The 22219-nt window shown below is 39.6% G+C and overlaps 1 protein-coding gene across 1 annotated transcript; it reads left to right on the forward strand.

Annotated features, from left to right (window-relative positions):
• Nucleotides 1-2120: 2120 nt before the first annotated feature.
• Nucleotides 2121-16031, forward strand: FDX1 (ferredoxin 1). Its single transcript, XM_070749753.1, has 4 exons — nt 2121-2476; nt 7680-7804; nt 11877-12006; nt 13290-16031. The coding sequence occupies exons 1-4, from the start codon at nt 2202-2204 to the stop codon at nt 13402-13404; spliced, it is 645 nt and encodes a 214-aa protein (XP_070605854.1). The 5' UTR covers nt 2121-2201; the 3' UTR covers nt 13405-16031.
• Nucleotides 16032-22219: the final 6188 nt, after the last annotated feature.

Raw genomic sequence — 22219 nt, forward strand, 5'->3', positions numbered from 1 at the left:
TTATTATAGTCCTCTATTTCTGTAGAGATAGGTAAAGGCAAGTTTGGTGTAGTGGTCAAGGCACCAGGTTTAGAAACCCAGAGACGAGAAATTCTAATACAGGTAGTTCTCAACTTACAACAGCTCATTTAGTGACTGAAGTTACAATAGCACTGAAAAAAAGTGACCTATGATCATTAACACTTACTGGCGGTTCACAACAGAAATAGAAAAAACAATGTACAATACAAATCTAATAATTAAAACTAAAAACCCATAATTTAAAAAACATGCACAACATGCCATATATAAACAATATAGGCCTGGGGAAGTTATCTCAGTTCCCCCATGCCTGACGGCACAGGTGGGTTTTAAGGAGTTTACGAAAGGACAGGAGGGTGGGGGCAGTTATAATCTCAGGAGGGAGCTGGTTCCAGAGGGTCGGGGCCGCCACAGATAAGGCTCTTCCCCTGGGACCCGCCAAACGACATTGTTTAATCAACGGGACCCAGAGAAGGTCAACTCTGTGGGACCTAATCGGTCGCTGGGATTCATGCGGCAGAAGGCGGTCCCGGAGATATTCTGGTCCGATGCCATGAAGGGCTTTATAGGTCATAACCAACACTTTGAATTGTGACCGGAAATTGATCAGCAACCAATGCAGACTGCGGAGTGTTGGTGTAACATGGGCATACCTTGGGAAGCCCATGATTGCTCTCGCAGCTGTATTCTGCACGATCTGAACTGTGGCAAGAAAAGTAAAATGGAGCAAAACTCACTTAACAAATGTCTCACTTAACAACATAAATCTTGGGTGCAATTGGCTCGTAAATCGAGGACTGCCTTAGCCATGGAAGCCAGTTGGGCGACTCTCAGCGCAACTTACCTCACAGGGTGGTTGTGGGGAAAACAGGAGAGAAAGGCACGACGTGTCAGATATGTTCACTGCTTTATTTATAAAAATAAAGGCATATATAAACAAACACTTAGCCAAGAACTTGTGTTAAGTTATGGAATTTATATTTCTACAACACAAGTCCACACTTAGTAAAGCTAATTTAGTTTTTAATACATACATTGCATATTAGGATTTTTCTTTTCATATGGTCTCTAGGAATAAATTTACTATCCTCTCATTTTTGGAGACATCAGGGTAGTAAATAAGGTAATTCCTCAAGAGTTTAAAGACCTATCTCTGCCAGCAGGTTTGGGGCCATTAATTCCATCATCTTGCCCCAGCCGGCGAATGAACATATAGGTTGATTGATTGAATGTGAGTGATTTTTTAAGAAATGGGGTTTTTAGTGTATTTTAATTTTAGATTTCTATATGATATGTATTCACTTTGGTGGTGAGCCGCTCTGAGTCGGAGGATAGGGCGGCATAGAAATGTAAATAATAATAATAATAATAATAATAATAATAATAATAATAATTAGTGCATTCACTATCATACAGATTGTTGGGGCGATATGTTGGAAAGGTATCTTTGGCAAATGTTCAAGTACGAGTGTTTTACATTAAGAATTATGATATTAACCCACATAACATTACTGTACTCCCTTCCTTAATTTGCTCTGCCCCCTACTGGGGTAAAATTGTATATGCTAATTTAACAGATTACAAAATTGTGGGTGGGGGGGAGAGCAAGTTGTCCAAATATCCAAAACTACGAAGCAATGGATCTCAATCAGAAAGCCAAATCTGTTAATTATACTTTGACCACTTTTAGAAAGAAAGAAAAAAACCCATAACATCTGTGAAGTACAGTCTAACCATGCCTTAAAGGTGTAACTTAGGTACTTAGACATTTGTTTAAATATACTTAATAAAACTACTGCTGCGCTGTTCATAAGAGTCCCCAAATCCCTAAGCCAGGGGTAGGCAAAGTTGGCTCTTCTATGACATGTGGACTTCAACTCCCAGAATTTCTGAGCTAGCAAGATTGACTGAGGAATTCTGGGAGTTGAAGTCCTCAAGTCATCATAGAGCCAATTTAGCCTACCCCTGAGCCTAAACTAAAAGGGAACCGAGGATCAGCCGGGGTAAGCAGAGGTGCGAGCATGCGCGATGCCCAGCCCAAGCGGTCGCCCCCGGCCATCGTTCTTCCTGGCGTGCACGCGCCCGAAAGCTTCATTTCCGCAACTCGCGTAATCCGTCTCCCAGGCGAGGGGATCGTGTGCATTTCGCGGCCCCTCTGACGTCGGCAGCGTAAAACGCCTATGAGAATCGCCGCCGTGCATTCCAGTCAGGCGAGAGGACCGACCTTTGGATTTCGGAAAGTAATAAGCGGAAGTGGCTCGCGCTCGCCTTTTCCGCTATCTTCGGGGCTTCGCCGTCGCACCATGGCCACCTCAAGCGGTTTCCGTCGCCTCTTTCGAGCCGCCCCGTCTTCTTGCTGGAGGCTCCTGGAGGCTCCTATCCGAGGCGGCGGCAGTTGGAACGCCGCAGCCCGCTTAGGCTCTTGCCGGTCCTTCCACGCGGCAACGGGACTCAGGTAGGAGCTCTGCCCTGCCTTCGCCAAGTCAACCTTCCCGGCCTGAGTTGGAAGTGAGGCGGCGGGGGTACCTGGCCTCTCCACTCTCGCTCCTAGGCGCCAAGCGAGGGAGCAAATCCAGGGATTGGCTGGGGCAGGGGTAGTCAAAAGTTGGCTCTTCTATGACTTGTGGACTTCAACTCCCAGAATTCCTGAGCTAGCATGATTGGCTAAGGAATATTGGGAGTTGAAGTCCCCAAGTCATAGAAGAGACAATTCTGCCTACCGTGGGGCTGAGGGAAGTGTAGAGCGGTACCTGGGCTAGGTTAGGTCAGCTCGGAGGTCACGGGAAATGCCAGCCGTGGCTTTGCTCACGGTCATCCACACAATGCGGTTGTACCTGGGCTGCCACAACGGCGTTTTTGGTAATAGGACCCCGGTGTTGTGCGAATGCGGCGCCTGAGGTCAATTTATAGCTTAAGCATATTGTTCGAGACCAGAAAAACCGATAAGCTGTGGTTCTGTTAACCGTACAACTGGTCTAATCTGGAAGAGAGGAGCTACCTGTTTGTGACTTTGCCTTTACATAACATACTTTCTAAATATAGGGATTGACATATTCTCTCTATATAAATCGTATATATTTGAGCTGATCTCCATAGATTTATGATGCTACCTTCCAAATCTTTCAGATAAGCGTAAACAACAGGTTTGTCAACCATACTGTTGACCGCTAATTTGCGACTTTTCAAATTAGATACTTTCAAGAATTTCTGCATATTTTAGCTATGTTTGTTTGTTTATGTCAAATGCGTATTGGTAGTATACAGTGATCCCTCGATTAGCGCGGGGGTTACGTTCCAAGACCTCCCGCGCTAATCGATTTTCCGCGTTATAGTGGTGCGGAAGTAAAAACACCATCTGCGCATGCGCGCCCTTTTTTCCATGGCCGCACATGCGCAGATGGTGGAGCGACGCAAGTTCGGAGGCTGGCAATGGTGATTTTTCCGGGCTCCTCGCCGCTACCCCCCGCCCGCCCGATTCGCCCCTCTCACCGGCTTTCTTGGGGCAGCGCTGGCGGCAATGGCAATGGCAATAACTTCCTTCCCTCCTTCCCTCCCTCCCTCCTTCCTTCCTTCCTTCCTCTCACCGGCTTTCTTGGGGCAGCGCTGGCGGCAATGGCAATGGCTTCCTTCCCTCCTTCTCTCCCTCCTTCCCTCCCTCCTTCCCTTCTCTCCCTCCCTTCTCTCCCTCCTTTCTCAAAAAGCACTTAAATACTATACTGTACTGTGTAATGACAGAATAAAACCCCCCAGTTTGCAACGATTGGTCGAGATTTTGGCCAATCAGCAATGGCCAGTCAGTTTGGTGATGACGTATGATGTCATCGGGCGGGAAAAACCGTGGTGTAGAAAAAAAACCGCGGACTTATTTTTTAATTGATATTTTTTGAAAAACCGTGTTGTAGCGTTTCGCACTAATCGAGACCGTGCTAATCGAGGGATCACTGTACATAGATACAACACTGTTTATATACACCAGTGATACCAAACCTATGGCAGGGGTGCCACAGGTGGCACGCAGAGCCATATCTGCTGGCACGCGAGCCCTAGCCCTAGCTCAGCTTCAACGTAGAAACATAGAAGATTGACAGCAGTAAAAGACCTCACGGTCCATCTAGTCTGCCCTTATACTATTTCCTGTATTTTATCTTAGGATGGATATATGTTTATTCCAGGTGTGTTTAAATACAGTTACTGTAGATTTACCAACAACATCTGCTGGAAGTTTGCTCCAAGCATCTACTACTCTTTCAGTAAAATAATATTTTCTCACGTTGCAACTAACCCCAGATTGTTCCCCCTTGTTCTTGTGTTCACTTTCCTATTAAAAACACTTCCCTCCGTCTCTTAAATTGGGGTTTTTTAGATTATTTTTAATATTAGATTTGTTACATTGTCTTCTTTATTGTTGTTAGACGCCCCGAGTCTTCGGAGAGGGGTGGCATACAAATCTAATAAATAAATAAAATAAAATAAAATAAAATAAAATAAAATAAATAAACAAATAATAATAATTTATTAGATTTGCATGCCGCCCCTCTCTGAAGACTCGGGGCGGCTCACAACAACAATAAACGATGTGGTACAAATCCAATAATTAAAACTATAGCTAAAAACCCACTATCAATTAAAAAAAACAATCAACAGTCAATATTCTTCTTTATTAATTATTTATTAATTATTTTATTTTATTAATTTCATTTATATCCTGCCCAGAGCTCCCCAAGGACTCTTACAACAAAGGGAAACAACAATTATGGTTTCTCCATGTAAACACAATTCAATCAACAAATATGAATCCACACACAATATGAAGCAAGCCTAGAAGTCTTGTGCTCACATGGACACAAGGTTCATCTTGTTCTTTTAAACTAGATTCCTGAAATTGGACTTCAAACGAAGAGAAAGTCAAGTGAGAACGTGTTCACTATTGCAAGCTAACACCTATGCTTGTGACTCACTCTCTGGCAGTTGTACTTTCTTTTTGGAGGTAGAGAAAAAACATTCTCTAACCATTCCAGATCTGCTCTGGAATATCCCCTAGTCCTATACACATGAAAAGAATAGCTCATACAAGTTCTGCATATTGGATTCCACCCATGTTGATATAGTAGGGCATATTTTGCATTTGTGCAAGATTTCTGCTTCATTCAGCTTAGTTGGATTTAAAAAAGAGCCATGGTAGTTACCCTGCAGTATTGCAGGCTACCTAACTGCCCACTACCAGGAGTTAAATTCTGAGCGATTCAAGGTTGACTCAGCCTTCCATTCTTCTGAGTTGATAAAATAGCAATAGCATTTAGACTTATACCTGCTTCACAGTGCTTTACAGCCCATTCAAAGCGGTTTACAGAGTCAGCATATGGCCCCAACAATCTGGGTCCTCAATTTACCCGCCTCAGAAGGATGGAAGGTTGAGTCAAACTTGAGCCTGGTGAGATTTGAACTGGTAAACTACAGCCAGCAGTCAGCAGAAGCAGCTTGCAGTACTGCATTCGAACCATTACGCCACCAAGGTGAGGACCCAGATTGTTGGGGCAATATGCTGATTCTGTAGACTGGTTAGAAAGTGTTGTAAAGTACTATCAAATGGTATATAAGTCTAAGTGATATTGCTGTTATAGTTGTTTGGTTATTTAAAGCAGTGTTTCCCAACCTTGGCAACTTGAAGGTACTTGGACTTCAACTCCCAGAATTCCCCAGCCAGCGAATTGATTTAAAGCACCAAAACAGCAATAAGAAGTCAAAGGCGGGCATCCCAGGGAGCTTTAGTTCCCCTACTTAGGTAGCTATTTAATCAACTGCTGGCATCGTGAGGCTTCCAAGATTCGCCCACGTTTCTTCAACACTCCGTGGCTTGCATTGGCTGCCGATCAGTTTCCGGTCACAATTCAAAGTGTTGGTCATGACCTTTAAAGCCCTACATGGCATTGGACCAGAGTACCTCCAGAACCGCCTGCTACTGCACAAATCCCAGCGACCGATAAGGTCCCACAGAGTTGGCCTTCTCCGGGTCCCGTCGACTAAACAATGTCGTTTGGCGGGCCCCAGGGGAAGAGCCTTCTCTGTGGCGGCCCCGGCCCTCTGGAACCAGCTCCCTCCGGAGATTAGAACTGCCCCCACCCTCCCTGTCTTTTGTAAACTACTCAAGACTCACTTATACCACCAGGCATGGGGGAGTTGAGACACCTTTCCCCCAGGCTTTTTTTATACTTTGTTTTATGTTTGGTATGAATGTGCTGTTTGGTTTTTTTAAATAATGATAGGGTTTTATATGTTTTTTAATATTAGATTTGTTCTACTACTATATTGTTTTTATTATTGTTGTGAGCCACCCCGAGTCTTCAGAGAGGGGCGGCTAACAAATCTAATGAATGAATGAATGAATGAATGAATGAATGAATGAATGAATGAATGAATAAATAAATAAATAAATAAATAAATAAATAAATAAATAAATGATGCTGGGGTACACTATTCACAATTTGACAGTCAACCAATGACTGCTACTCTTCTGCCACTAATAATGATCGGCAAGATGATGGGGGATAATCAGAGTTATGCATTTGAGATGGCTATCTTTATACATTGAAATAATAAACATTATCGGCATATGTATTTGTGTGCACTTAAATATCATATTTGAGATCAGAAACGCTAAGTAAAATAAAGTATCCTTCAAGTTAACAAACTTGAGTCTTGTTAACACTGTAAGTCAGGGGTGTCGAACCCAAGGCCCGGAGAACAGATTTGGCCTGCAGGGTGCTTAGATCTGGCCCCGGTAACAGCAAAGGACCAGCCCGTGTGGTGCCTCTGCCTGTGAAAATAGAGCTCACGAGGGCTACGGGCAGTCCTCCGAACTCTGTTTTCACTGGTAGAGGATTGCAGGAGGCCATTTGAGCATCTTCTCTTTAGAATGAATGTACAAGGCAGGCTAATTCTGCTTGGGAAGATGATCCTGCAAGTACACAGACACCAGGTCTTTAGGGGGCTTTAAGATTAAAAACCAGCACCTTAAATTGGCCCTTTATACTGCAACCAAAATGACTCTCAGCAGCTTACCTAGAATTTAATAGAATTCAAACACTCAAAGTAGTATATAAAACCACTTAAGAGTTTAACAAATGACAGCAAGAACAGCAACAGCAAACACTACCAGCCAAAAATAATTAAATTGGGGGCAGGAACAAAAAGAAATAAAGACATTTCATAAAATTAGGGGAAGATCTTCTGAAACAATTTCATCCTTAACTATTTTCATCAAATACCTTTTGAAAGTAATTGAAGACAAAGTTTCAGAAAGCCTTTCCCTGATTGTATGATGTTCTCTTCGTTTCCCCTTCCTCTCTCTTTCTCCTTCCACCCTAATTCTTATATGAGATTTGAATTGAGTTGGGTTTTGGAGTTGGCTTTATTGTTATTGGTATCTAAGTCCAAGGACAGTTTCATTATAATATTTGTTAGGAAATTTTATTTTGTTTCTATTGAATGTCATTGAGAGTCACCTAGGGTTATCATGTATAAGACAGGAAGCCGTATAGGTTTTCTAAATAAATATATTTAGCCTCTGTAAACCAATATTTTACTGTATTGAAAAACAATTTTGTAAAAAAAAAAATTGGATTAAAGGAGAAAAATAAAATACTGAATTTGTTTTTCAGCTCGGAAGAAAAAGTTACAGTGCACTTTATAAATCGTGACGGTGATAAATTAACAGCCAAAGGAAAAGTCGGAGATTCACTTCTAGATGTTGTGATAGATAATAATCTAGACATAGATGGATTTGGTAAGTAAATATATTTCCTTTCCTATAATGTAAGTTGATTTTAAAAAAGAATTGAAACTCTGACTTTTGATTCAAAGTTAACCATTTCTAAGCAAAAGTACTAATAGAACACAAGAACAAGGGGGCACAATCTGAGGTTAGTTGGGGGAAAGATTAGAAGCAACATGAGAAAATATTATTTTACTGAAAGAGTAGTAGATGCTTGGAACAAACTTCCAGCAGACATGGTTGGTAAATCCACAGTAGCTGAGATTTTTACCCATGTGAAACCAAATCAGTTTGACAGGCAGGCTCCAAATATCCATACTGTAAGTGCCAAAATCCCATTTGGCTTTCGCCTCAGACTTTTTCAGCCAGTATCTTTGAGAGCAACCAAAAATGCTTAAAGAGGGGGGAGGTGACTCTGCCCTACAAGGGTTTAATCAATCTGGCAGGCAGTCCTTTTGCTCCCAAATATAAGTGCAGTCAGGCGGTAGGGAAAGCAAGTAAGATGCTTGGCTGCATAACTAGAGGTATAACAAGCAGGAAGAGGGAGATTATGATCCCGCTATATAGAGCGCTGGTGAGACCACATTTGGAATACTGTGTTCACTTCTGGAGACCTCACCTACAAAAAGATATTGACAAAATTGAACGGGTCCAAAGACGGGCTACAAGAATGGTGGAAGGTCTTAAGCATAAAACGTATCAGGAAAGACTTAAGGAACTCAATCTGTATAGTCTGGAGGACAGAAGGAAAAGTGGGGACATGATTGAAACATTTAAATATGTTAAAGGGTTAAATAAGGTTCAGGAGGGAAGTGTTTTTAATAGGAAAGTGAACACAAGAACAAGGGGACACAATCTGAAGTTAATTGGGGGAAAGATCAAAAGCAACATGAGAAAATATTATTTTACTGAAAGAGTAGTAGATCCTTGGAACAAACTTCCAGCAGACATGGTAGATAAATCCACAGTAACTGAATTTAAACATGCCTGGTATAAACATATATCCATCCTAAGATAAAATACAGAAAATAGTATAAGGGCAGACTTGATGGACCATGAGGTCTTTTTCTGCCGTCAGACTTCTATGTTTCTATGTTTCTAAATATATAGTTGAAAAAAATCCATCCATTTTTCCATTGACTTTCTGGGAAAACTCACAGGAAGGATTTCAAATGATGGTCATAGGTGTTTGGCAAACTGTCAAAATTGCAAATGGATTGCTAAAAGGTCCCATTGGAAGTCACATGACTGCAGGGGCGCTACAATGGCAGTAACTTCGGCATCGGTTCTTAATGTCTTTGTTCAGCATTGTCATAATTTTGATCATTGAGCTGGATTTATATATTGTGTTAAACCATATTCTTATCTTAATTTTTGGACAGGGCATGGGAGCAAATTTTAAAATAATTGTAACACATCTGCAAACATTTACAGATGTAATCATAAGGATGATAAGGATAATCCTAAAACAAAAGCAAACAAACTGGGTTATGGCTTAAATAAAAAACGTGACTCGCATATAGCTAGTGATTTTTCTCTTTATATTGTTATCTTTGCTGTATCATTTAACCTGTCCTCTTCTTTGGCCTCAGGTTTGTGATCCTTCTATTTTGCTTTCTTTGAAGCCAAAGAATTATCTAATGCATTGCACTGAGCCTAATATTTTAATATAGCCTTTTTCAGTGAGTTATGGAAGTTTGCAACATATAGGCAGTACAACAGCGAACAATTTAAAAGGTAGATAAATTGTGATTAACAGAACTAAAATGTCAGGATTAAGAGATAGCCAACGTAGTATTTCCCAGAAAGCAAAAAATTAGCCTCAATAATTTGCATATGTTAACACAGTGGAATGATATGGCATCTTTAAAACAGAGCTCTTACTTTTTAATATTCCAGGTACAGAAATTAAAATTTAAAAGTTTAGTATTGTGCGCATTTAAAATTCTCAGTCATCTTCAAAAAAAAAGATCAATTACAGTGGTAATGCCCAGAAAAGCAAATGTAGACTGTCTCAGCTTTTTTATGTCACTAGGGGGCATAGTAGGCTTACAAATAATAGGTTGACATTAAAGGCTTGCCTGCTTGATAAACTCCTTCTTATGTTTAGCATAATTCTTGTTCAATTAAAATATGCTATTGTTGTTGTTACAACATTATTGTTCATGTTGTATCTTTTTTATTTTGGCTTTATAGCTATAGTTTATCTGTATTATAGGCATAGATATATCTCCTGCCTACATTATCCTGATCCGTCATTACTAATTGATTATGCCTATGATGCTTCAGACTACAGTGTTCCCTCGATTTTCGCGGGGGTTACGTTCTAAGACCTCCCGCGAAAGTCGATTTTCCGCGAAGTAGCGGTGCAGAAGTAAAACACCATCTGCGCATGCGCACCCTTTTTCCAAGGCCGCGCAAGGGCTTGAAGTTGGGGGCGGGGAGCGACGAAAGTGCGGAGGCCGGCAAAGATTGTTTTGAATGTCGGCTGCCCCCCCCCAGCGCCTCCGGCACCCTCGCCGCTACCGCCCGCCCGCCCGATCCACCCCTCTCACCGGCTTTCTTCGGACACGGGTCCTCCTGCAGCAGCGCTGGCGGCTACAGCTTCTCATTCTCCTCATTCGGCCGGTAGCCGCTCTGAGCGCTTTGAGAATGCCTGCCTCGCCCCTCTCACAGTCCCTTAGCTGAGAGCACTTTCGTCCCAGCTATCAGCGAGGGGGCTGCAGGAGAGGTGGGGGCAGGCGTTCTCACAGAGAGGGAGAGGGAGAAAGAGAGAGAGAGCAAGAGGGGGGAGAGTGGAAGGTATAGAGAGAGAGAAAAATGATAGAAAAAGGGAGAAAAAAGAGAAATGAGAAAATGATTGAAGCAGAGAATGACAGGAAAGAAAGAGAAAGAGAGAGAGAAGTGACTCTTGGTGATGACGTATGACGTTATCGGGTGGGGAAAACCGTGGTATAGAAAAAAAACCGCGGAGTATTTTTTAATTAATATTTTTTGAAAAACCGTGGTATAGCGTTTCGTGAAGTTTGAACCCACGAAAATCAAGGGATCACTGTATATCTTTAAACTATATGGTACCTACCTTCATGCTCTGGGGAATCCAGAGCATGATACCATGGCCTTTTAAGACTGAAGCCTACCAATGCCAAATGGTACCAATGTTGTAACTGCATTCTTCAACCTTATGTCCTTAGATGTGTTGAATTAAAATTGTTCTGATTTGTGCTGCAGCTTTCATAGAAACATAGAAGACTGGCGGCAGAAAAAGACCTCATGATCCATGTAGTCTGCCCTTATACTATTTCCTGTATTTTTATCTTAGGATGGATATATGTTTATCCCAGGCATGTTTAAATTCAGTTACTGTGGATTTCCCAACCACGTCTGCTGGAAGTTTGTTCCAAGGATCTACTACTCTTTCTGTAAAATAATATTTTCTCATGTTGCTTTTGATCTTTCCCCCAATTAACTTCAGATTGTATCCCCTTGTTCTTGTGTTCACTTTCCTATTAAAAACACTTCCCTCCTGAAACTTATTTAACCCTTTAACATATTTAAATGTTTCGATCATGTCCCCCCTTTTCCTTCTGTCCTCCAGACTATACAGATTGAGTTCATTAAGTCTTTCCTGATACGTTTTATGCTTAAGACCTTCTACCATTCTTGTAGCCTGTCTTTGGACCCGTTCAATTTTGTCAATATCTTTTTGTACGTGAGGTCTCCAGAACTGAACACAGTACTCCAAATGTGGTCTCACCAGCACTCTATATAGCGGGATCACAATCTCCCTCTTCCTGCTTGTTATACCTCTAGCTATGCAGCCAAGCATCCTACTTGCTTTTCCTACAGCCCGACTTAAACACTTTAACCTTATTTCATACATTGTTTGCCATAACGGCTCCAAAATGTTAATTATCAGGAAGAGATAACATCAGTCCTTCCATTCATTCTCCCCACTTTATATACCACCAGGTTTCTGTACAGAGGAGACTGGGAGTATGGGATTATGTTGTTGATGTTGAATGATGAACACAAAATGTTGTTGAAAGTTAATGAATTAAATGTGTACCTAATTTAACTTTAGGTGCATGTGAAGGAACACTGGCCTGCTCTACATGTCACTTAATCTTTGAAGACCACGTATTTGAAAAATTAGATGCAATCACAGATGAAGAAATGGATATGCTGGACCTTGCCTATGGCTTGACAGAAAGGTAAGGTGGAATCACCTTCACTGTTTTTATTCAATTGACCACCTGCTGCTTAACTCAAGGACAAGCATATTCTGTCTGCCCATGGAAATTACTCTTGACAGATATCGTGCTCCTTTTTCTACTTGTTCTTTAATTTTTGTTTTAGATTTTAAATGTATTTAAAATAAATTTAGATTTATTTATTTATACATCAGATTTGGAGGCCATCCATCTCTGTTGCAAAATGATTCTGGGTGGTATACAATTAAAAAACTAAAAAAACATATGCATTATTATTATTATTATTATTATTATTATTATTATTATTATTATTATTATTAATTAGATTTGTATGCCACCCCTCTCCGCAGACTCGGGACGGCATTATCATTTTATTTATTAAAATATACCTGCACTGCATATAGGCATATGAGCATTCTTAGAGAATGGTGTACAGCTGCAGTCTGGAGTTCTGTTTAAATAAATGTCCAATACTGAATCCAGGTTTGTTAGGTAAAACACTCTTTACAAGCTTTTCCCCTCTGGAGGCACAAATGTTGACTTCTTGCAAAGAGTACCCTCTAAACTCCTCCCCTTAAATACTCTCGGGAAGTGCTGAGTGTGCACAGCTGTGCTCACTTCTTCTTTCTGACCTTTCTCAACTGCTCCTGCCGACCTCTCATCCTTCTCACCCGAGCATTCAGGATCAGGTCCCTTATTTCCTTGTCCTCAGACCTGGCAAAGCCCCAGTTGGGGGCTGCACATCCCCAGTTGGGGGATCTATAGCCTCTGTAGGCTCCTCACACCCAGACTATCCCTCTTCCTCCGGCTTGCTCTTTCACTCTTCCGGCAGATGGTCGGCCATGCCCAGATGGCCCCAGCTCATTAGGCTCAAAGTCCATGGACAGAGATCTGCCTGACTGCGAGTCAACCGCAACAAGCGAGATAGTTGTTGCTTGAGTTCTGTCCCATTTTACGCCCTTTCTTGCCACAGTTGTCAAGTGAAATCACTGTACTTCTTAAATTAGTAACACAGTTGTTGAGTAAATCTGGCCTCCCCATTGATTTTGCTTGTCAGGTTGCAAAAGATGATCATGTGACCTGGGACGCTGTGACCGTCACAAATATGAGTCACTTGCCAAGCATCTGAATTTTTATGACATGACCATGGGGTGCTACAACATAAATGTGAAAAACAATCATAAGTCACATTTTTCAGTGCCATTCAATCTTCAAACATTGTAATATTACAATAGTGGAATGTTATAATATCATTCATACAATATCCTTTTTCCCTTCTGCAGATCACGTTTGGGCTGTCAAATTTGCTTGAAGAAATATATGAACAATATGATTGTCCGAGTGCCTGAAGCCGTTGCTGATGCCCGGCAGTGTATAGATATGAGCAAGAATCCATAAAATAATGCTTTAGGGTGTGTTTCATGATATTAAAAATATTTTACTACTTATTTCTAATTTTTAAGTAAATTGAAATACTCATCCTTTGATTATCTATGTTGAAATATGCATTTGAAAAAATTACAGTGAGGCTTATTTTGAGAGGATAAAATAAGATATTTAGACGAGATCTGTGGAGTGATAGAAACATGATAAAATACAGTTAAAGAGGAGGAGGTTTCCTTTTAGGCGAATCGCTCCTTTTATTTTAATTTAATATTGTATCATTACTGCTGCTGCATTCATATTTTCCCAAAGTAATAATTATACGCTAGATTAGTTGAGAACAAAAATCACTTTTTAAGTTATATTTTTCACACTGAAAATACCAGAGAGTAAATCACTAGTGATATTAACCACTATTAGATGATCAGTTTTGGCACAAATTAATTGTAAGATTGTGTAATTGTACAAAATCCTATTGAATCTCCTAAGAATTGCATATTCATTGTTGTATACCATGTTGTAGCCAACATGTCAGAAGCATTTCCAAAGGTTTTTTTAAAATCAGAAATACTGCATAAGTCCCATCTTATTCTAAGGAAGTTGCATGGGCAAAGATGCATTTCTGGTTTTGTGGTATGTTTCATTTCATGAACAGATTTCTTATTTCCAAAAGGATAGAAATATCATTTTTTAAAGAAAAAAGAAGGAGCCATATATTCCATTGTGATGGGGCTTTAAATCAAATGTTTAACTTCTAACCCACTTCCTCTTCTAGACACAGATTAAAAATGGCAGGCAAGTTGACAGCACAATTAAAGTTTTGAAATAAAAATGTGTTCCACTAGTACAAGGATCTTCAACCTTGGCAATTTTGAGCCTGGCGGACTTCAGCTCCCAGAATTTCCCAGCCATCTGGTTGGAGATCCCTGTTCTAGTGCAAATAGCAACATTCAGGTGAGCTTTTCTGGTGAGAGAACATGAGACTGAGAAGGGACTTGCTTCAGTTACCGCCCATCTCCTATCTGTCATGCAGACACGTGATTGAGGGGCTCAGATTATCTCAGAATGAAGACAGCTAGGAGATGCAGCAGGAATTCCGTAGGACAGGGGTCCCCAACCGCCGGTCCGCGGACCAGTACCGGGCCGCAAGGCATTTTGCACCGGGCCGCGGAGTCAGCAGCTGCTGTGGAGCCGGCGAGTGCCAAGCTGTTTCCTGTCTCTTTCCCCTCACGTTCACTTGGGACCGCCATTTGCCTCGGGCTGAGAAAACCTTTGCTTGCTTGCTTTCTTCCTTTCCTGTCTTTCTTCTCTCGTTGAAAGTGGTCTATTTACTCCTTGCGAAGCCCTTGCGAAGCCCTCGCTCTGCCTGCAGCTCAAACGAAAAGGCTTTGGCATTGTGCAGCTCTTTTTTTGCTAGGCTCCCCCACCCTATTCCCGGGGTCCTGGGTGGGAGCGAAGCCAGGGGTGTGTGTGTGACCATGAAACCCCCACCACCAGCTCTGGTAATTTTCTTTTAGAAGGATTCCTTGCTGCAAGAAAATTACCAGACCTGGCAGTGGTGGGCACTCCAAGCAGGCAGCGATCGCAAAGGAAGGTGACTGTGTCCGTGGAGGCACTTCCCCCTGCTCTGGGATTCCTTGCTGCAATCCCAGCCGGAACGGGGGGGGATGTCCTCTGGAACTGCTGAAAGGCAAACGGCGGTCCCGAGTGAACAGGAGGGGAAAGAGACAGGAAACCGCCCCCTCCTACCCTTCCTCCCTCTGTCACCTCAACTCCCCCGCAAAATTAAAAAGGGGGGGAGAGAGACAATGGAACGATAAGCTAAACCCCCTTTCCGCCCCCACCGGGCCATAGAAAAATTGTCTTGCTGAAACTGGTCCCTGGTGGAAAAAAGGTTGGGGACCACTGCCGTAGGATACCCTGGTCCAAAGCCATGTAGGAAATTTCTTACATAGAAATACCAAAGCTATGTTATTTCTTACAAAGAACTTTTGAGTTTCTTCCATCTTTTGAAGTTTTTCATATATGCTGGAGCATGGGTCTTCAGACTACATAGAATATTAATTTGTAGCCTGTGGCATGTTATATAAAATAATATGATTAAGTTATTAAGTTAGTGCACCAAGCCATTGAAAATTAAGTCAGCTAAGGAAAAAATAAGCACTGTTAATATTCTTCTGTCAGTCTATAAATCTAATCCGTTGTTATATGGATTACAATGAGTCCATTGGAAATAGAAGGAAGGAAGGGAGGGAGGAAAGAAAGAAAGAAAGATTTCTGTCCTCTGTTCCTTTATCTGCCTTTTGAAAGTAGGGAAGAAATTAATACATTATATGTAAATGTATTAGGTTTTGTTGAAAAAAAATCTTCATGGACCCTGGATATTTTGATGTATCTTCATCGACCATTAAAAACAACAGTGCTATGAAATGACAAGTGCAAACAAACCTCACTGTCAAAATGATCTGTTCTTTCTTTAAAAAATGTTTCTTGAAATAGCTGGTATAAAAAAAATAGATAAGAGTCAACACTTAGTATCAATTTTGTACCTCTCTTATAAATATTATTTAAACTGCTGATGCAGTACTTAGCATTTTTCAGAATCTGAAAATAAACCTTGTATCTAGTTTTCTATGCTCCTTCTTTATGAGCAGATGTCTTTCATTTTCTGAATGTTAACAATTGTCAGGAAATCATCTGGAAGAAAGTGTTTTCTTGAAACAAATATAAATGGTTAAAACAGCGGATATCTTCTTAGCCTTCGGGCTTTTATTTTCCCCCATAATAATATTCATGGGAGATAGGTTGGGTTGCAAAAGAAAGGTTGATCCAGAATCATCTGGAGAGCTTTTGGGGCTAACAGCTGGTCTAGCTCTAGTTTCCTTTTTTTAAAAAATATTTTTTTTATTATTTTTCATTAGACAAACAAAAACAAACAACATTCAACATTCAAAGAGCTACCATTGCTCCACTTGTCACAGAAGTCTAACTAATACAGAAAAAAAAACCTAACTATAATCAGATCAATACAGATATAACACACATGTTCTATGTTCTTGTTAAATTTAACTCTATATTCTTTATGTTATAGTTTATGTAATTTTTAATTTTCTTATCTATAAAATATCAAATACTTAAACTAGTAATAAATTATAAAAAATAACACTTTAATATTTATAATATTGCAAAAATACTCTAAGTTTATTTTATTTTTAAACTATTACATTCTATTATTATCAAGTTATAGATTTTTTAAAATTCACTTATTTAATATAACTAAAAAAGAGAAACCTTGTCATATTAATTTCTAAATGTTCTTTCATGTATGCATACATTTAACATTCAAATTAATAAGTTCAAATAATTATAAATTCTTACTTATATAAAACTAGCTCTAGTTTCCTAAATGTGAAATAAATATAGTGGTGCATAACATTTGAACAATAAAATATAAACAGCTTATAATAACCCTTTCCCACACAATAAAGTTATATTATGCTCGTCCTTGTTATGTTGGTATAGTAAAAAAGTTTCTCTACTGAGTATAACTGGCAGGGGAAGACCCTCACTCATTAACTTTTTCTGTGAATATGCTTTGATTTTTCAGTTGTGAAGTTTTTGCAAAACAGATTTGAGAGGACCATTGTGTCTTCTGCCACAGTGTAGTACATCTGGCTTTAATAGAAAAAGCCAAAGCTGCATTCCTGGACTCTTGGCCATGCTTTATGTTTCTTTTATCAACTGTTGGTTTAAAGTGGAAGAAAAAATCACATCCCCAAAGTGTCCGTAGGACAGCTTAGAAAGTTTTCTATTACTGATAACTTTACCTCCTTGACGTGGGAGATAACATTTCAATTCTACTGCCTACTTGCTTTGTGTATTGTGACAATAGTTCAGACCCTAAAGAGTTACGGTACTCCATCAATTTTTTAGATTCTGGCTGTTGCAAAAGACCATTACATCTAATTCTTGGAACGGTGGAAGGCAATATTTGGATAGATTGTCCTTTGGAGAAATGCCATTTGAATAATCAAAATAATTTTTTGTTTTAAAATCTATTGGGTTTTTAAAAAAAAAATATGGTTTCTGATTTAAAAATAATATTCTATCAGCCAAATCTGCACCACATTTTATATTTCTGTTTTGGTGGATTCTCATATTTTTATATTAATGGTGCTTCCTGTTTTGATGATTGTTGAATTAGTTTGTAATAAGTGCATAATTTGAAGGATCACAGATTCATTTTGGAAAAAACAAAATATTAGCTTGAGCCGGTTTAAATGCTAAAATGTGTTTCAGCTGTCAAATCTGGCTGACGACAAGTTCAGGATGTTACTTTTGGTCAATTTTACGACTTATTAGAAAGATTTGTCTTCTGTTTTGGTGTATACTGAAAACAATCAATGTTAGTTAACATGAATAAAATACGATTAAGGTTAAATGCTAAAATCATCTAAGGAAAGATTAATGAGATTTAACAAATGTGTCTCCAAAGGGAATGCTTATACTGAAATAGCACAGGAGATAGTCATCCGTTGTATGCCATAAAAAATGGTCTTTGACAATGGGGTCAAATTCAAAAGGCCGTCTTCTATAGGCCTTAACAACTGGATAGGTCATAAATAAATTTTATCTTTTAAGAACAGTTCTGTGATCTCATTGGGTTAGCAACAACACTTGGTTAAATACCGTTGGCTGATTGGATTGTGCAAACATAGTCGTTATCAACGAACCCATTCTCAGAGTGGTACAGTTGGTACAGTTGTACCTCTAGATACTACCTGCTCCACATGCGAGTATTCCAAGATACGAGCCAGGAGGGGAGAGAAATTTCTTTTCGAGACCCGAGCTCAAATTCGGGATATGAGCCGAGCGTCCACTAGGTGGCTCAGGAATCCTTGCTTCTGGTTATCTCGTAGGGGGAAAACAAAGTCTAAAGCCATTTGTTCCAGATACAAGTTGTTCGACATACAAGCTCCCTTCTGGAACGAATTAAACTCGTATCTAGAGGTACTACTGTACTCTGAAGAGCATGCCACAAACTGCAATATTTTGTGGCAGTTTCCACTAATTACAATGGGGGTGGGTGGGGAATAGTGAAGGGCTGCTGGTCTTTGACGCTACCAGTGCACCCTGAGAGGCTGTTGCAGGTGTGCACGCACCCATCTGCTCATGCGCAGCAAGCGAAGTCTCGCATGAGGACACATGAGCGAGATTTCAGCGACTTTTCCTGGTAATTTAGGCAAAAAGTCACCTAAAATCACCGAAATCTCACATGAGCGTCCTCACACAACATTTTGCTTGTTGCGCATGTGCAGAAGGAAAATCTCACGGGGCATGCGTATACACATTGGGGATGCGCAACTTCATGCGCGTCCCAGATTTCCCTACCAGGACGGCGCACTAGGTACCGTAACCTGGATCCCATTACTGGTGGGAAACATGCTTTAAAAGGGACGGGGATATTTTTTTAAAAAAAGAATAAATTATCTCTTGTTTGTAAAGCTGCTTTTTTAAAAAAAATATAGTTTTCGTCTCAGGAAATTCAGATCTTGAAGCTTCTCATGTGTGCTGGGAAAGAGAATAAGTTACTTTCTGTTCTCAGAATGTAGCGTTTTCCATTTTGTTTCTGGCTGGCTTATGTCTTGTAGAAGAAAAGCTCACCAGGGAATTTCTGTTTGAAAGGACTGCATGAAACTAACTATCTTGGTGTTCTCTTGAAACCCATGGTATTGATAAGGAAATGTCACATCAAATTGGGTTGTGTACCAAGAATGGCAAGATTATGAATAACGTCTATCTAGAACAATTCCTTAGTGATAGTTCCATGCAATAAGATCTGTTGAACTTTGCCACAATCTGCCAAAACACTGAAATCATCTAAACTTTCATTTTAAATGCTTCTGACTACCATACAGTTCTTATTATCCTGCAGAGAATAACAGCTAAGATACATATAGCATATTAGACTGGGGAGAATTGTTGTACTTATTACGGAGATACTCTTTTGTCAATTCTCCTTTCTTAGGAATTTGGGGTGGGGAACAAAATTGATTTAAACTAAATGTCAACTTGACTGCAAAAAATACGACTTCAGCAACAGAGTAATCAACGCCTGGAATGCACTACCGGATTCTGTGGTTTCTACTCCTAACCCCAAAACCTTTAACCTTAGACTATCTACAATTGATCTCTCCTCCTTTCTAAGAGGTCTGTAAGGGGCGGGCATAAGCACACCATTGTGCCTACCGTCCCTGTCCTATTGTCTACTTTTTATCATTATCTAATGTTTTATATGTACAAATTATCACCCTATAATTATTTGATAGATAGATAGATAGATAGATAGATAAATAGATAAATAAATAAATAAATAGGGCACAAATCCTCCAAAAGGGGGTAGATTTTTTCTCTCTCTTTCCAGCTGCCTTCATTTCTTGGTGGAGTACAGTTCTCTTATGTTTAAATTGTATTTGAGCATAATAGGTTTTATGTGTTACACATTTTATCCATTTGAATAATTTGTTCTGAGGTGATGTCCATGGTTTTCATTAGATTGTGAAAGGGGACCTATTTCCCCGAAAGGTAAGAACCCCTGCTTTGAAGTCTTTTTTTTTCTAAATAAGTAAACTCCTCCTGAAAAAGCTCTCCCAGAGAGTCAAAATCAAGTTAGTCAGAATATGCTTCTAATCCTTATGTAAGTATCTCATGAGATAAATGTACCTAAAGATAACTGTACAAGATAGTTGGGTTTGCAATATGTAAACAAGCTAACAATGCATGTTTGTATGTATTGAAGTACTGTACTATAGCTTTAAAAGGGAGTGTTACAAATTGCCATAAGAGGGAGCTAGAAGGCATAATTCTCTCTGTTCTTTCTGCTGATCCACTGCGACTGATGAACACTGCTCAAAAAAAATAAAGGGAACACTCAAATAACACATCCTAGATCTGAATGAATGAAATATTCTCATTGAATACTTTGTTCTGTGCAAAGTTGAATGTGCACAACAGCATGTGAAATTGATTGTCAATCAGTGTTGCTTCCTAAGTGGACAGTTTGATTTCACAGAGGTTTGATTTACTTGGAGTTATATTCTGTTGTTTAAGTGTTTCCTTTATTTTTTTTAGCAGTATAGTAAGCTCATAGCTTCGATAATGTATTTGTAAATTCTAAAGGAATTTTCCATAAAAATCTGCTGGGTGGGAAAAAAATATATACTTGGAGTATATCTGGTAGTGGTAGGGAATCCACTGTATAAAGAGCCCAAAGTGTAACAAATCCAAATCATTGAGCTGTGTAAATACAATGAACTTTTATCACAATTGCTACAAAGGAAAATATTGTAGAAGCAGCAGAAGAAATAAAAAGTAACCATGGTATAATCTCTTAATTTACAACTCTCTACCCAAGCAACAGTTCTTTTGAATGTGAAATTCCTTCCTGGTTCAGTTTTATTGGCACTTGCTTTTTTAATTTTGAAGTTCAAAGCTTAACTTTGAGGACCGAGGGGAGATGGTTTCCACCTTGTCGTCCTTACTGCCCTGTCTCTTCAGTAGTCCCTTTTCTCACCTGAAGAGACAGTGGTTTGTTATTTATTTATTACATTTATTTATAGGCTACCTACTCAACTCCAGGCAGCTTACAGCTTGTTTTCATTTATAACATCATAGGGAAATATTTACATAGTTAACGGTCTGCTTCATCTAGACTTTTAAATCATCCATTTATTTTAAAAAAGTATAAACAAAAGCCAAACAACTTAAATGCTAATAGGAGATTTCCATATGGAAAAACAACAACAATATATAACATTTAGGAAGTATGGTGATGAACTACCCATTGAGGAATTACAAATCAAAATATACAGGGATTGAATCAGATTTTCCAACTAAAGTATTTAGTTTCAAAGCCTATCTGGGAAAATAATGTTTAAAACAAATACGGTGGTACTTCTACTTATAAACTTAATTTGTTCCGTGACCAGGATCTTAAGTAAAAAAGTTACGTAGAAACATAGAAGTCTGACGACAGAAAAAGACCTCATGGTCCATCTAGTCTGCCCTTATACTATTTTCTGTATTTTATCTTAGGATGGATATATGTTTATCCCAGGCATGTTTAAATTCAGTTACTGTGGATTTATCTACCATGTCTGCTGGAAGTTTGTTCCAAGGATCTACTACTCTTTCAGTAAAATATTTTCTCATGTTGCTTTTGATCTTTCCCCCAACTAACTTCAGATTGTGTCCCCTTGTTCTTGTGTTCACTTCCCTATTAAAAACACTTCCCTCCTGGACCTTATTTAACCCTTTAACATATTTAAATGTTTCAATCATGTCCCCCCTTTTCCTTCTATCCTCCATACTATACAGATTGAGTTCATTAAGTCTTTCCTGATACGTTTTATGCTTAGGACCTTCCACCATTCTTGTAGCCCGTCTTTGGACCCGTTCAATTTTGTCAATATCTTTTTGTAGGTGATGTCTCCAGAACTGAACACAGTATTCCAAGTGTGGTCTCACCAGCACTCTATATAGCGTGATCATAATCTCCCTCTTCCTGCTTGTTATACCTCTAGCTATGCAGCCAAGCATCCTACTTGCTTTCCCTACTGCCTGACTGCACTGTTCACCCATTTTGAGACTGTCAGAAATCACTATCCTTTTCTTCTGAAGTTTTTGCTAACACAGAACTGCCAATACAATACTCAGATTGAAGATTCCTTTTCCCCAAGTGCATTACAGTAGGCCCTCACCTATCGCTGGTGTTACGTTCCAGACCTGGCTGCGATAGGTGAAATCCGCGATGTGGAATTTATCCACTGAT

The sequence above is a fragment of the Erythrolamprus reginae genome, chromosome 4 (assembly GCF_031021105.1).
Source record: "Erythrolamprus reginae isolate rEryReg1 chromosome 4, rEryReg1.hap1, whole genome shotgun sequence".
Classification (NCBI taxonomy): domain Eukaryota; kingdom Metazoa; phylum Chordata; class Lepidosauria; order Squamata; family Dipsadidae; genus Erythrolamprus; species Erythrolamprus reginae.

Bases quoted from the DNA above. Each gene is read 5' to 3' on its own strand.
- FDX1 (XM_070749753.1), top strand. From the start codon at position 2,202: ATGAGAATCGCCGCCGTGCATTCCAGTCAGGCGAGAGGACCGACCTTT. The intron at 2,477-7,679 runs GTAGGAGCTCTG...TTTGTTTTTCAG, and splicing joins CACGCGGCAACGGGACTCAG to CTCGGAAGAAAAAGTTACAG. The intron at 7,805-11,876 runs GTAAGTAAATAT...ATTTAACTTTAG, and splicing joins TCTAGACATAGATGGATTTG to GTGCATGTGAAGGAACACTG.